This window comes from Scyliorhinus torazame, chromosome 18, assembly GCF_047496885.1.
Source record: "Scyliorhinus torazame isolate Kashiwa2021f chromosome 18, sScyTor2.1, whole genome shotgun sequence".
Classification (NCBI taxonomy): Eukaryota; Metazoa; Chordata; class Chondrichthyes; order Carcharhiniformes; family Scyliorhinidae; genus Scyliorhinus; species Scyliorhinus torazame.
In genome coordinates this window covers 88,269,719-88,282,814 of record NC_092724.1, presented here as the reverse complement: position 1 = coordinate 88,282,814, position 13,096 = coordinate 88,269,719, and the positions used below count along the sequence as shown (strand labels likewise).

General features: G+C 58.2%; 1 protein-coding gene across 3 annotated transcripts in view; it reads right to left on the bottom strand.

Annotated features, from left to right (window-relative positions):
• The window catches only part of acox1 (acyl-CoA oxidase 1, palmitoyl), a 153,263-nt gene extending 144,975 nt beyond the window's left edge, over positions 1–8,288 (bottom strand). The window contains exon 1 of one of the 3 annotated variants that reach the window (XM_072482999.1): positions 8,088–8,288. In XM_072482999.1, the coding sequence (XP_072339100.1) occupies positions 8,088–8,196 (109 nt within the window). In that variant the 5' untranslated portion in view covers positions 8,197–8,288. The remainder of the gene's footprint in view (positions 1–8,087) is intronic. The other 2 variants (XM_072482998.1, XM_072483000.1) reach the window with 2 other exon arrangements.
• Positions 8,289–13,096: the final 4,808 nt, after the last annotated feature.

Sequence of the window (13,096 nt, the reverse complement as noted above, 5' to 3'; positions counted from 1 at the left end):
ATCTGAGGCGTTCAAGGCAGACGACCCTGACCTATACAAGAAATCCAGGTACGACCTCCGCAAAGCCATCCGGAATGCCAAGAGAGAATATCAAACCAAGCTAGAGTCACAGACAGATTCTCGGCGGTTGTGGCAAGGACTAAACAACATAACGGGCTACAAAGCGAAGCCGAACAGTATCTCTGGCAGCAGCGCACCCCTCCCTGATGAACTCAATGCATTCTATGCTCGGTTCGAGCAGGTAACCAACAATCCGCTGGTGAGTGCCCCAGCAGCCCATAATTCACCCATACCCACCATCACAGCTTCCGAAGTCAGATTGGCCTTCCTGAAAGTGAACCCTCGGAAGGTGACGGGCCCAGACAGAATCCCTGGTCGTGCACTCAGAGCCTGCGCAGACCAGCTGGCAGAGGTATTCACGGACATCTTTAACCTGTCCCTACTCCACTCCGAGGTCCCCACCTGCTTAAGAAGACCACCATCATACCGGTACCAAAGAAGAACCAGGCAACGTGCCTCAATGACTAGCGACCAGTGGCCCTGACTTCAGTCATAATGAAGTGCTTCGAGAGGTTGATCATGAAGCGCATCACCTCCATACTCCCAGAACGCCTTGATCCACTGCAATTCGCATACCGCTGCAACCGGTCCACATCAGACACCATTTCCCTGGCCTTACACTCATCCCTCGAGCATTTCGAAAACAAGGACTCCTACATTAGACTCCTATTAATTGACTACAGCTCTGCCTTCAACACCATAATCCCAGCCAAGCTCATATCAAAGCTCCAAAACCTAGGACTTGGCTCTCCACTCTGCAACTGGATCCTCGATTTTCTGACCAACAGACCACAATCAGTAAGAATGAACAACACCTCCTCCACAATAGCCCTCAATACCGGTGCCCCGCAAGGCTGCGTACTTAGCCCCCTACTCTACTCCCTGTACACACACGACTGCGTGGCAAAACTTGGTTCCAACTCCATCTACATGTTTGCTGACGATACGACCACAGTGGGCCGGATCTCGAATAACGATGAGTCTGAATACAGGAAATGAGATAGAGAACCTAGTGGAGTGGTGCAGCAACAACAATCTCTCCCTCAATGCCAGCAAAACTAAAGAGCTGGTCATTGACTTCAGGAAGCAAAGTACTGTACACACCCCTGTCAGCAACAACGGGGCCGAGGTGGAGATGGTTAGCAGTTTCAAATTCCTAGGGGTGCACATCTCCAAAAATCTGTCCTGGTCCACCCACGTCGACGCTGCCACCAAAAAAGCACAACAGTGCCTATACTTCCTCAGGAAACTAAGGAAATTCGGCATGTCCACATTGACTCTTGCCAACTTTTACAGATGCACCATAGAAAGCATCCTATCAGGCTGCATCACAGCCTGGTATGGCAACTGCTCGGCCCAGGACCGCAAGAAACTTCAGAGAGTCGAGAACACCGCCCAGTCCATCACACGAACCTGCCTCCCATCCATTGACTCCATCTACACCTCCCGCTGCCTGGGGAAAGCGGGCAGCATAATCAAAGGCCCCTCCCAACCGGCTTACTCACTTTTCCAACTTCTTCCATCGGGCAGGAGATACAGAAGTCTGAGAACACACACAGACTCAAAAACAGCTTCTTCCCCACTGTCACCAGACTCCTAAATGACCCTCTTATGGACTGACGTCATTAACACTACACACCCTGTATGCTTCATCCGATGCCAGTGCTTATGTAGTTACATTGTATATGTTGTGTTGCCCTATTATGTATTTTCTTTTATTCCCTTTTCTGCTCATGTACTTAATGATCTGTTGAGCTGCTCGCAGAAAAATACTTTTCACTGTACCTCGGGACACGTGACAATAAACAAATCCAATCCAATCCAATTTTACAGCTACAATTCATTGTAGTCATCCACACTAACCCCCACCCCACAAACATGCACACCCTTCCCCTTCTCACACCACCTCTTCTCCGCAAAATCGTTTCCCACCACCACATACCCAGCCTCTCTTCCCCCAAAATCCCATCCTGAGAGTCCCATTTCCCTGTCTCTACCCCCTAATTTCAGACACCCCTCCCCCACAGCTAACCTTACACCAATTACCCACCCACCCCAACTGCCAAGATCCTGGAGTTACGATGACAGCAAATAGGACCACCTCCCAATCCCCCATTCATTTGCCCCTTTCCAGCGTTCTCTGGTCCGCCCAGACTTCTCTCCACCCCCATCCCCGCGCCCACCACTCCTCAGACACTCCTCCGACATTTCCCAAACTCCCACCCCCATCTCCCCAACTCACCCCCCACATCTCCCCAACTCTCCCCCCACACTTCGCGCCAACTCCCTACCCCACATCTCGCCAACTCCCCTCCCCTCACGTCTCGCCAACTCCCCTCCCTCACGTCTCGCCAACTCTCCTCCCCCACGTCTCGCCAACTCACCTCCCCCCACGTCTCGCCAACTCCCCCCCCCACATCTCGCCAACTCCCCTGCCCCCACGTCTCGCCAACTCCCCTCACCACGTCTCGTCAACTCGCCTCCCCCACGTCTCGTCAACTCCCCTCCCCCACGTCTCGCCAACTCCCCTCCCCACGTCTCGCCAACTCCCCTCCCCACGTCTCGCCAACTCCCCTCCCCTCACTTCTCGCCAACTCCCCTCACCCCCACATCTCCCCAACTCCCCTCCCCCCACGTCTCGCCAACTCCCCTCCCCCCACATCTCCCCAACTCCCCTCCCCCACATCTCCCCAACTCCCCTCCCCCACATCTCCCCAACTCCCCTCCCCCTACATCTCGCCAACTCCCCATCCCCACATCTCGCCAACTCCCCTCCCCCCACATCTCGCCAACTCCCCTCCCCTACATCTCCCCAACTCCGCTCCCCCACATCTCGCCAACTCCCCTCCCCCACATCTCCCCAACTCCCCATCCCCACATCTCGCCAACTCCCCTCCCCCACATCTCGCCAACTCCCCTCCCCTACATCTCCCCAACTCCGCTCCCCCACATCTCCCCAACTCCACTCCCCCCACGTCTCCCCAACTCCCCTCCCCCCACGTCTCGCCAACTCCCCTCCCCTACATCTCCCCAACTCCGCTCCCCTACATCTCGCCAACTCCCCTCTCCCCACGTCTCGCCAACTCCCCTCCCCCCACGTCTCGCCAACTCCCCTCCCCTACATCTCGTCAACTCCCCTCCCCCTGCATCTCCCCAACTCCCCTCCCCTACATCTCCCAACTCCGCTCCCCCTGCATCTCCCCAACTCCCCTCCCCCACATCTCCCCAACTCCCCTCCCCCACATCTCGCCAACTCCCCTCCCCCACATCTCGCCAACTCCCCTCCCCCACATCGCCCCAACTCCCCTCCCCTACATCTCCCCAACTCCCCTCCCCTATATCTCCCAACTCCCCTCCCCCACATCTCCCCAACTCCCCTCCCCGACATCTCCCAACTCCCCTCCCCTGCATCTCCCCAACTCCCCTCCTCCACATCACCCCAACTCCCCTCCCCTGCATCTCCCCAACTCCCCTCCACTACATCTCCCAACTCCCCTCCCCTACATCTCCCAACTCCCCTCCCCTACATCTCCCAACTCCCCTCCCCCTGCATCTCCCCAACTCCCCTCCCCCGACGTCTCGCCAACTCCCCTCCCCCCACGTCTCGCCAACTCCCCTCCCCTACATCTCCCAACTCACCTCCCCCTGCATCTCCCCAACTCCCCTCCCCTACATCTCGCCAACTCCCCTCCCCCTGCATCTCCCCAACTCCCCTCCCCTACCTCTCCCAACTCCCCTCCCCCTGCATCTCCCCAACTCCCCTCCCCCTGCATCTCCCCAACTCCCCTTCCCTACATCTCCCCAACTCCCCTCCCCCACATCTCCCCAACTCCCCTCCCCCACATCTCCCCAACTCCCCTCCCCCTACATCTCGCCAACTCCCCATCCCCACATCTCGCCAACTCCCCTCCCCCCACATCTCGCCAACTCCCCTCCCCTACATCTCCCCAACTCCGCTCCCCCACATCTCGCCAACTCCCCTCCCCCACATCTCCCCAACTCCCCATCCCCACATCTCGCCAACTCCCCTCCCCCACATCTCGCCAACTCCCCTCCCCTACATCTCCCCAACTCCGCTCCCCCACATCTCCCCAACTCCACTCCCCCCACGTCTCCCCAACTCCCCTCCCCCCACGTCTCGCCAACTCCCCTCCCCTACATCTCCCCAACTCCGCTCCCCTACATCTCGCCAACTCCCCTCTCCCCACGTCTCGCCAACTCCCCTCCCCCCACGTCTCGCCAACTCCCCTCCCCTACATCTCGTCAACTCCCCTCCCCCTGCATCTCCCCAACTCCCCTCCCCTACATCTCCCAACTCCGCTCCCCCTGCATCTCCCCAACTCCCCTCCCCCACATCTCCCCAACTCCCCTCCCCCACATCTCGCCAACTCCCCTCCCCCACATCTCGCCAACTCCCCTCCCCCACATCGCCCCAACTCCCCTCCCCTACATCTCCCCAACTCCCCTCCCCTATATCTCCCAACTCCCCTCCCCCACATCTCCCCAACTCCCCTCCCCGACATCTCCCAACTCCCCTCCCCTGCATCTCCCCAACTCCCCTCCTCCACATCACCCCAACTCCCCTCCCCTGCATCTCCCCAACTCCCCTCCCCTACATCTCCCAACTCCCCTCCCCTACATCTCCCAACTCCCCTCCCCTAAATCTCCCAACTCCCCTCCCCCTGCATCTCCCCAACTCCCCTCCCCCCACGTCTCGCCAACTCCCCTCCCCCCACGTCTCGCCAACTCCCCTCCCCTACATCTCCCAACTCACCTCCCCCTGCATCTCCCCAACTCCCCTCCCCTACATCTCGCCAACTCCCCTCCCCCTGCATCTCCCCAACTCCCCTCCCCTACCTCTCCCAACTCCCCTCCCCCTGCATCTCCCCAACTCCCCTCCCCCTGCATCTCCCCAACTCCCCTTCCCTACATCTCCCCAACTCCCCTTCCCTACATCTCCCAACTCCCCTCCCCCTGCATCTCCCCAACTCCCCTCCCCTCCATCTCCCAACTCCCCTCCCCCACGTCTCCCCAACTCTCCTCCCCACGTCTCCCCAACTCCCCTCCCCCACGTCTCCCCAACTCCCCTCCCCCTACATCTCACAAACTCCCCATCCCCACATCTCCCAACTCCCCTCCCCCACATCTCCCCAACTCTCCTCCCCACGTCTCCCCAACTCCCCTCCCCTACATCTCACCAACTCCCCATCCCCACATCTCCCAACTCCCCTCCCCCACGTCTCCCCAACTCTCCTCCCCACGTCTCCCCAACTCCCCTCCCCCGACATCTCACCAACTCCCCATCCCCACATCTCCCAACTCCCCTCCCCCTGCATCTCCCCAACTCTCCTCCCCCTGCATCTCCCCAACTCCCCTCCCCCTGCATCTCCCCAACTCCCCTCCCCCTGCATCTCCCCAACTCCCCTCCCCCTGCATCTCCCCAACTCCCCTCCCCTCCCCTACATCTCCCAACTCCCCTCCCCCTGCATCTCCCCAACAACCCTCCCCTCCCCTACATCTCCCAACTCCCCTCCACACGTCTACCCAACTCTCCTCCCCACGTCTCCCCAACTCCCCTCCCCCACATCTCACCAACTCCCCATCCCCACATCTCCCAACTCCCCTCCCCCTGCATCTCCCCAACTCCCCTCCCCCTGCATCTCCCCAACTCCCCTCCCCCTGCATCTCCCCAACTCCCCTCCCCCTGCATCTCCCCAACTCCCCTCCCCCTGCATCTCCCCAACTCCCCTCCCCTCCCCTACATCTCCCAACTCCCCTCCCCCTACATCCCCCAACTCCCCTCCCCAACGTCTCCCCAACTCCCCTCCCCTACATCTCGCCAACTCCCCTCCCCACGTCTCCCCAACTCCCCTCCCCAACTCCCCTCCCCCCGCATCTCGCCATCTCCCCTCCCCCTGCATCTCCCCAACTCCCCTCCCCTACATCTCCCAACTCCCCTCCCCAACGTCTCCCCAACTCTCCTCCCCACGTCTCCCCAACTCCCCTCCCCCACATCTCACCAACTCCCCATCCCCACATCTCCCAACTCCCCTCCCCCTGCATCTCCCCAACTCCCCTCCCCCTGCATCTCCCCAACTCCCCTCCCCCTGCATCTCCCCAACTCCCCTCCCCCTGCATCTCCCCAACTCCCCTCCCCCGCATCTCCCCAACTCCCCTCCCCTACGTCTCCCAACTCCCCTCCCCAACGTCTCCCCAACTCTCCTCCCCCGCATCTCGCCAACTCCCCTCCCCCACATCTCACCAATTCCCCATCCCCACATCTCCCAACTCCCCTCCCCCTGCATCTCCCCAACTCCCCTCCCCCTGCATCTCCCCAACTCCCCTCCCCCTGCATCTCCCCAACTCCCCTCCCCCTGCATCTCCCCAACTCCCCTCCCCAACTCCCCTCCCCTACATCTCGCCAACTCCCCTCCCCACGTCTCCCCAACTCCCCTCCCCAACGTCTCCCCAACTCCCCTCCCCAACGTCTCCCCAACTCCCCTCCCCCCGCATCTCGCCAACTCCCCTCCCCCTGCATCTCCCCAACTCCCCTCCCCTACATCTCCCAACTCCCCTCCCCAACGTCTCCCCAACTCTCCTCCCCACGTCTCCCCAACTCCCCTCCCCCACATCTCACCAACTCCCCATCCCCACATCTCCCAACTCCCCTCCCCCTGCATCTCCCCTCCCCCTGCATCTCCCCAACTCCCCTCCCCCTGCATCTCCCCAACTCCCCTCCCCCTGCATCTCCCCAACTCCCCTCCCCCGCATCTCCCCAACTCCCCTCCCCTACATCTCCCAACTCCCCTCCCCAACGTCTCCCCAACTCTCCTCCCCCCGCATCTCGCCAACTCCCCTCCCCCCGCATCTCACCAACTCCCCATCCCCACATCTCCCAACTCCCCTCCCCCTGCATCTCCCCAACTCCTCTCCCCCTGCATCTCCCCAACTCCCCTCCCCCTGCATCTCCCCAACTCCCCTCCCCCTGCATCTCCCCAACTCCCCTCCCCCTGCATCTCCCCAACTCCCCTCCCCCTGCATCTCCCCAACTCCCCTCCCCCTGCATCTCCCCAACTCCCCTCCCCCTGCATCTCCCCAACTCCCCTCCCCCTGCATCTCCCCAACTCCCCTCCCCCTGCATCTCCCCAACTCCCCCCCCCTGCATCTCCCCAACTCCCCTCCCCCTGCATCTCCCCAACTCCCCTCCCCCGCATCTCGCCAACTCCCCTCCCCCTGCATCTCCCCAACTCCCCTCCCCTCCCCTACATCTCGCTAACTCCCCTCCCCCTACATCTCGCCAACTCCCCTCCCCCTACATCTCGCCAACTCCCCTCCCCCACGTCTCCCCAACTCCCCTCCCCCACGTCTCCCCAACTCCCCTCCCCCTGCATCTCCCCAACTCCCCTCCCCCTGCATCTCCCCAACTCTCCTCCCCAACGTCTCCCCAACTCCCCTCCCCCTGCATCTCCCCTCCCCCACGTCTCCCCAACTCCCCTCCCCCGTCTCCCCAACTCCCCTCCCCCTGCATCTCCCCTCCCCCACGTCTCCCCAACTCCCCTCCCCCGTCTCCCCAACTCCCCTCCCCCTGCATCTCCCCTCCCCCACGTCTCCCCAACTCCCCTCCCCCGTCTCCCCAACTCCCCTCCCCCTGCATCTCCCCTCCCCCTACATCTCCCCAACTCCCCTCCCCCTACATCTCGCCAACTCCCCTCCCCCACGTCTCCCCAACTCCCCTCCCCCACGTCTCCCCAACTCCCCTTCCCCTGCATCTCCCCAACTCCCCTCCCCCTGCATCTCCCCAACTCTCCTCCCCAACGTCTCCCCAACTCCCCTCCCCCTGCATCTCCCCTCCCCCACGTCTCCCCAACTCCCCTCCCCCGTCTCCCCAACTCCCCTCCCCCACATCTCCCCAACTCCCCTCCCCCCACATCTCACCAACTCCCCTCCCCCACGTCTCCCCAACTCCCCTCCCCCACGTCGCCCCAACTCCCCTCCCCCAGCAGGTCCTCTCCTTCTCCAGCTCTCACCGATCTCCCGGCGGCGGCGGGTTTTCTCGGCCCCTCCATCCAGTATGTGTGTCAGGGCCTCGGTGTGGAAAGAAGCCGACTCCCGCTCCTTACGCAAATCCGGATTCATGGCAGCAACACTGAGGCTAACAGCACCTAACACACGGACCCAGGCCGAAAGAGAGAGGGAGCAGCAGCGATTAAAGGGGCAATGTCCAACTTCGAGAGGGTGGGGACCGCAGAAGTGATTAAAAGGTCAATATCCAACTCTGATAGGGCGGGGACCACATCAGTGCTTAAAGGGGCAATGTCCAATTCTGAGAGGGTGGGGACTATAAGAGCGCTTTAAGAGGCAATGTCCAACTTTGAGGGGTTGGGGACCGCAGAAGTGTTTAAAGGGGCAACATCCAACTCTAAGAAGGTGGGGACCGCATCAACACTTAAAGGTAATGTCCAACTTTGAGGTGCTGGGGACCGGATCAGCGCTTAAACAGGCAATGTCCAATTTTGAAGAGATGGGGACTGCAAAGGATGCTTAAAGGGACAATGTCAAACTCTGAGAGGGGGGAACCATAGGAGCACTTAAAGAGGCAATGTTCAACTTTCAGGGGTGGGGACCGCAGGAGCACTTAAAGGGGCAACAGATTACCTGGGCTCCATCACATGACTGCTTATGGGAGTTTGCTGTGAGTGTCAAGATAGCTGGCAAAATGTTGAATGCTACAGAATCTCATTGATATCGGGTGACACCCTGGGCCACCAACCATATGGTGAAGAAGGAGAAGGGTGAAGGCAAGCTAGACATCCCCTTCCTGCCTGGACTGTCCATGAACAACTCATCCAAGTTCAATACCAGTAATTGTAACCCCCAAATCCCCATTCATGCTTTACTCAGGATGGCTGACAGTCAGCAGCAAAGGGACAGGCAGAGATGGCAGGAGTAGAATAATGAATAAAATCTTCCAGAGAGAGGATGCAGCATGTTTGTGCTCCATGGAGCCACTGCCACTCCCCTGCAGGTGGAGCCTCGGCAATTCTTGCACAGAATGTGGGACTGCTGTGAGAGTAAGCAGGCTGCTTAGCACATTGGAATCCATAGTGATCTGAACATCCATTGGAGGAAGTTGACCTTTGCACGTTGTTATAACCTGCCTACTGACGATTGGCTGGGGACTAATGACTATCCCACAATCCTATGGGAGTATGAACTTCCCCAATGAGGGGGGGCGGAGAAACTCCTACTATAAATAAGCTGGCCAGTCCAGGAACCAGGAGGAAGGAGAAGGTAGCAAGGGAAGTTACTGATACGTGTATATATTGTTAAAGTAAATAAATGTTATTATTTTGTATCCTTAAAACTCGTGCTGGATTCTTCGGGGCCCTTACAAAACTGGCGATGAAGGTAAAAGTGAATAGCTGTCTACACTGCTGAAGCCACCTCCCTGGATTTTTGTTGGATACAGGTTGGAAGTTGTTTTCTATTATACCATGCCTCTGTACGGACGTTTGGATGTTTTTGATGCTGCGCTGGAAAGCTGGAACCAGTACATGCAATGGATGCGTTACTATTTCTGGGCAAACAATATCACTGAAAACGACGCTAGGTGGTCATATTGCTCACCGCCTGCGGGCTGCATATGTTTTGGGTGATTAGGAGCCTTACGTACCCAGCTGCGCTGGACACCAAAACGTTTGATGAACTTGTGAATATAGTGGGGCAACACTTTAACCCAACCCCGTCCACGATAGTCCAGTGTTACCAGTTTAATACCGCTGAGAGGACCCCTGGAGAATCCCTTGCCGATTTTTTTTTTTTTTTTTTTTTTTTTTTTTTTTTTTTTTTTTAAATCCAGGCTACGCGGGATTGCGGAATACTGTGACTACGGTGAGACCTTGTCAGAAATGTTACGCGGCCGTTTGGTTTGCGGTATTAACAATGCGGCCACCCAGAGAAAGTTGTTAGCGGAGCCAACATTGACTTTTCAACAGGCAATACAAATAGTCTTGTCCCGAGAGAGCGCAGAGCGAGGAGTACAGGAGCTACAGGGAATGGAAGTGCATGCCTTGGGGCGCAACCCTTTCCGCCCAAAAACGTCCCCCCGCACTCCTGCGGTACCTTGGGTGAGGCAACGACCAGACCGACGCCAGTGGCCATCGGACATTCCTCCCCGAAGGGAGCCTTCTCCAGAGCCAATGGATGAGGAGCCATGTACGTGTCAGACTTGTAGGCGCCGACCCCGTCGCGGACGGCGGTCCTGGGGATGCCAGAGGCGCCGTCGTTCCGACCGAAACTGGGACCAGCCCAGGGGCCGTAACTGGGACCAGCCCAGAGGCCGTACCTTCCATGTGGATGAACCTGCGGCGACCGCTCCTGAGGACGTGGAGACGGAGGACGACTGCCTGCAGCTGCATTGTGTGGCAGCTCCCCGTGTGGCCTCCATTAAGGTGACAGTACGGGTCAATGGCCACCCGCTTGAGATGGAGTTGGACACTGGCGCAGCGGTCTCCGTGATCGCCCAGAGGACATTCGACCGCATCAAGCAGGGTATACAGACCCTTACACTAACTGACTCACAGGCCAGGTTGGCCACCTACACGGGGGAACCACTGGACATTGCAGGAACTACAATGACCCCTGTTGTCTATGGACGTCAGGAGGGGCGTTTCCCACTTACCGTAGTGCGTGGCCATGGGCCCAGCCTGTTGGGTCGGGACTGGTTGCGCCATTTGCGGTTGCAATGGCAGCACATCCTCCAAACAGTATCTGGAGGGTTGACTGAGGTGCTAGGACGATACCCAGAGGTATTCCAGCCTGGTTTGGGGAAAATAAAAGGGGCCGTAGCCCGTATCCAAGTTGAACCAGGAGCCACGTCGCGCTATTTCCGGGCGCGCCCAGTGCCTTACGCTTTGCTCGAGAAGGTAGAAGGGGAGCTCACTCGTTTGGGTATTATCAGGCCCGTCCGTTTTGCTGACTGGGCAGCACCAATTGTACCAGTAATGAAGCCAGATGCCACAGTTCGCTTGTGTGGCGACAATAAACTTACAGTGAATACAGTTTCCCGACTCGACCGATACCCAATGCCTCGCATAGAGGATCTCTACGCAAAACTTGCAGGCGGACTCTCATTCACAAAATTAGATATGAGTCACGCCTACCTGCAGTTGGAGCTGGACCCTGCCTCCCGACCATATGTAACAATTAACACACCGGGGCCTGTATGAATATACACGGTTGCCCTTTGGAGTATCCTCTGCCTGCGCAATTTTTCAACGTTTTATGGAGGGCATTTTGAGAGGTTTACCACGTGTGGCTGTCTACCTAGATGACGTGTTGATTACAGGGACGTCGGAGCAAGAGCATTTGGAAAATCTGGAGGCTGTCCTTAAACGCCTTTTGGAGGCTGGAGTCCGTTTACGTCACCGTGCGTATTTCAGGCAAAAGAAGTAGTCTACCTAGGTTATCGGGTGGACCGCGAGGGTCTGCACCCCGTCGCAGAGAAGGTGCGTGCAATTCAACATGCCCCCACCCCGACTGACACTTCGCATCTTCGTTCTTTTCTCGGTCTCTTAAACTATTACGGGAAGTTCCTCCCCAATCTGGCAACTACGCTGGCCCTCTTACACCTACTGCTAAAGAAAAATCACACCTGGGTTTGGGGTCAGCCGCAAGAAACCGCTTTCCGGCGGGTAAAGCAACAATTGTCGTTGTCTGGGTTACTAACCCACTATGATCCGGGAATGCCTTTGCTTGTCACATGTGATGCATCCCCGTATGGTATTGGGGCTGTCCTGTCCCACAAGATGGAGAACGGGGCCGAGCGACCGATAGCTTTCGCCTCCCGCACATTGACTGCAGCGGAGAATAAGTACGCGCAGATCGAGAAGGAGGGCCTGGCAGTGGTTTTCGCGGTGAAACGCTTCCACCAGTGTGTGTACGGCCGCCATTTCACTATCGTGACTGATCATAAGCCCCTGCTGGGACTCTTCAGAGAGGATAAGCCAATACCGCCCATTGCTTCTGCACGGATCCAGTGCTGGGCTTTGTTGCTTGCTGCATATGAGTAATCTCTGGAGCACAAACCAGGTACGCAGATAGCAAATGCCGACACACTGAGCCGATTGCCTTTATCGACCGGCCCCATGTCGACCCCCACGACCAGTGAGTTGGTTGCAACCCTAAATTTTATGGACACCTTGCCTGTCACGGCATCACCGATCTGTGAGTGGACCCAGACGGAGCCAGTCCTGTCAAAGGTTCGGCACATAGTCCTGTATGGTGGGCAGCATAGACAGCTCCCAGGCGAGTTGCGGGCATTTTCCTCCAAGCTGTCAGAGTTCAGCGTGGAAGACGGCATCCTTTTGTGGGGGACGCGTGTGATTGTCCCGGAAAAAGGCCAGGAGCTGATATTATCAGACTTGCACAATGGGCATCCGGGCGTGACCAAGATGAAAATGTTGGCCCGGAGTTATGTCTGGTGGCCAGGCCTCGACACCGACATTGAGAAGGTGGCCCAAAACTGCTCCATTTGCCAGGAGCATCAGAAGCTTCCGCCGGCCGCGCCCCTACATCACTGGGAATGGCCAGGGCGGTCTTGGGCACGCTTACATGCAGATTTCGCAGGCCCTTTTCAGGGATCCATGTTCCTTCTGCTAATTGACGCCCGGTCCAAATGGCTGGAGGTGCATAAGATGCAGGGGACAACGTCCTGCGCAACAATTGAAAAAATGCGTTTATCATTTAGCACGCATGGCCTCCCCGAGGTGCTGGTCACGGATAATGGCACTCCATTCACGAGTGAGGAGTTTGCTAGGTTTACAAAGATGAACGACATCCGCCATATCCGCACTGCCCCTTACCACCCGGCTTCAAATGGGTTGGCAGAGCGTGCAGTGCAAACATTCAAAAGAGGCCTAAAGAAGCAGTCTTCCGGATCAATGGACACGAGACTGGCTCGGTTTTTGTTTACGTACAGGACCACCCAACCATACAGTGACTGGGGTAGCTCCCGCAGAACTCCTAATGGGCCGGA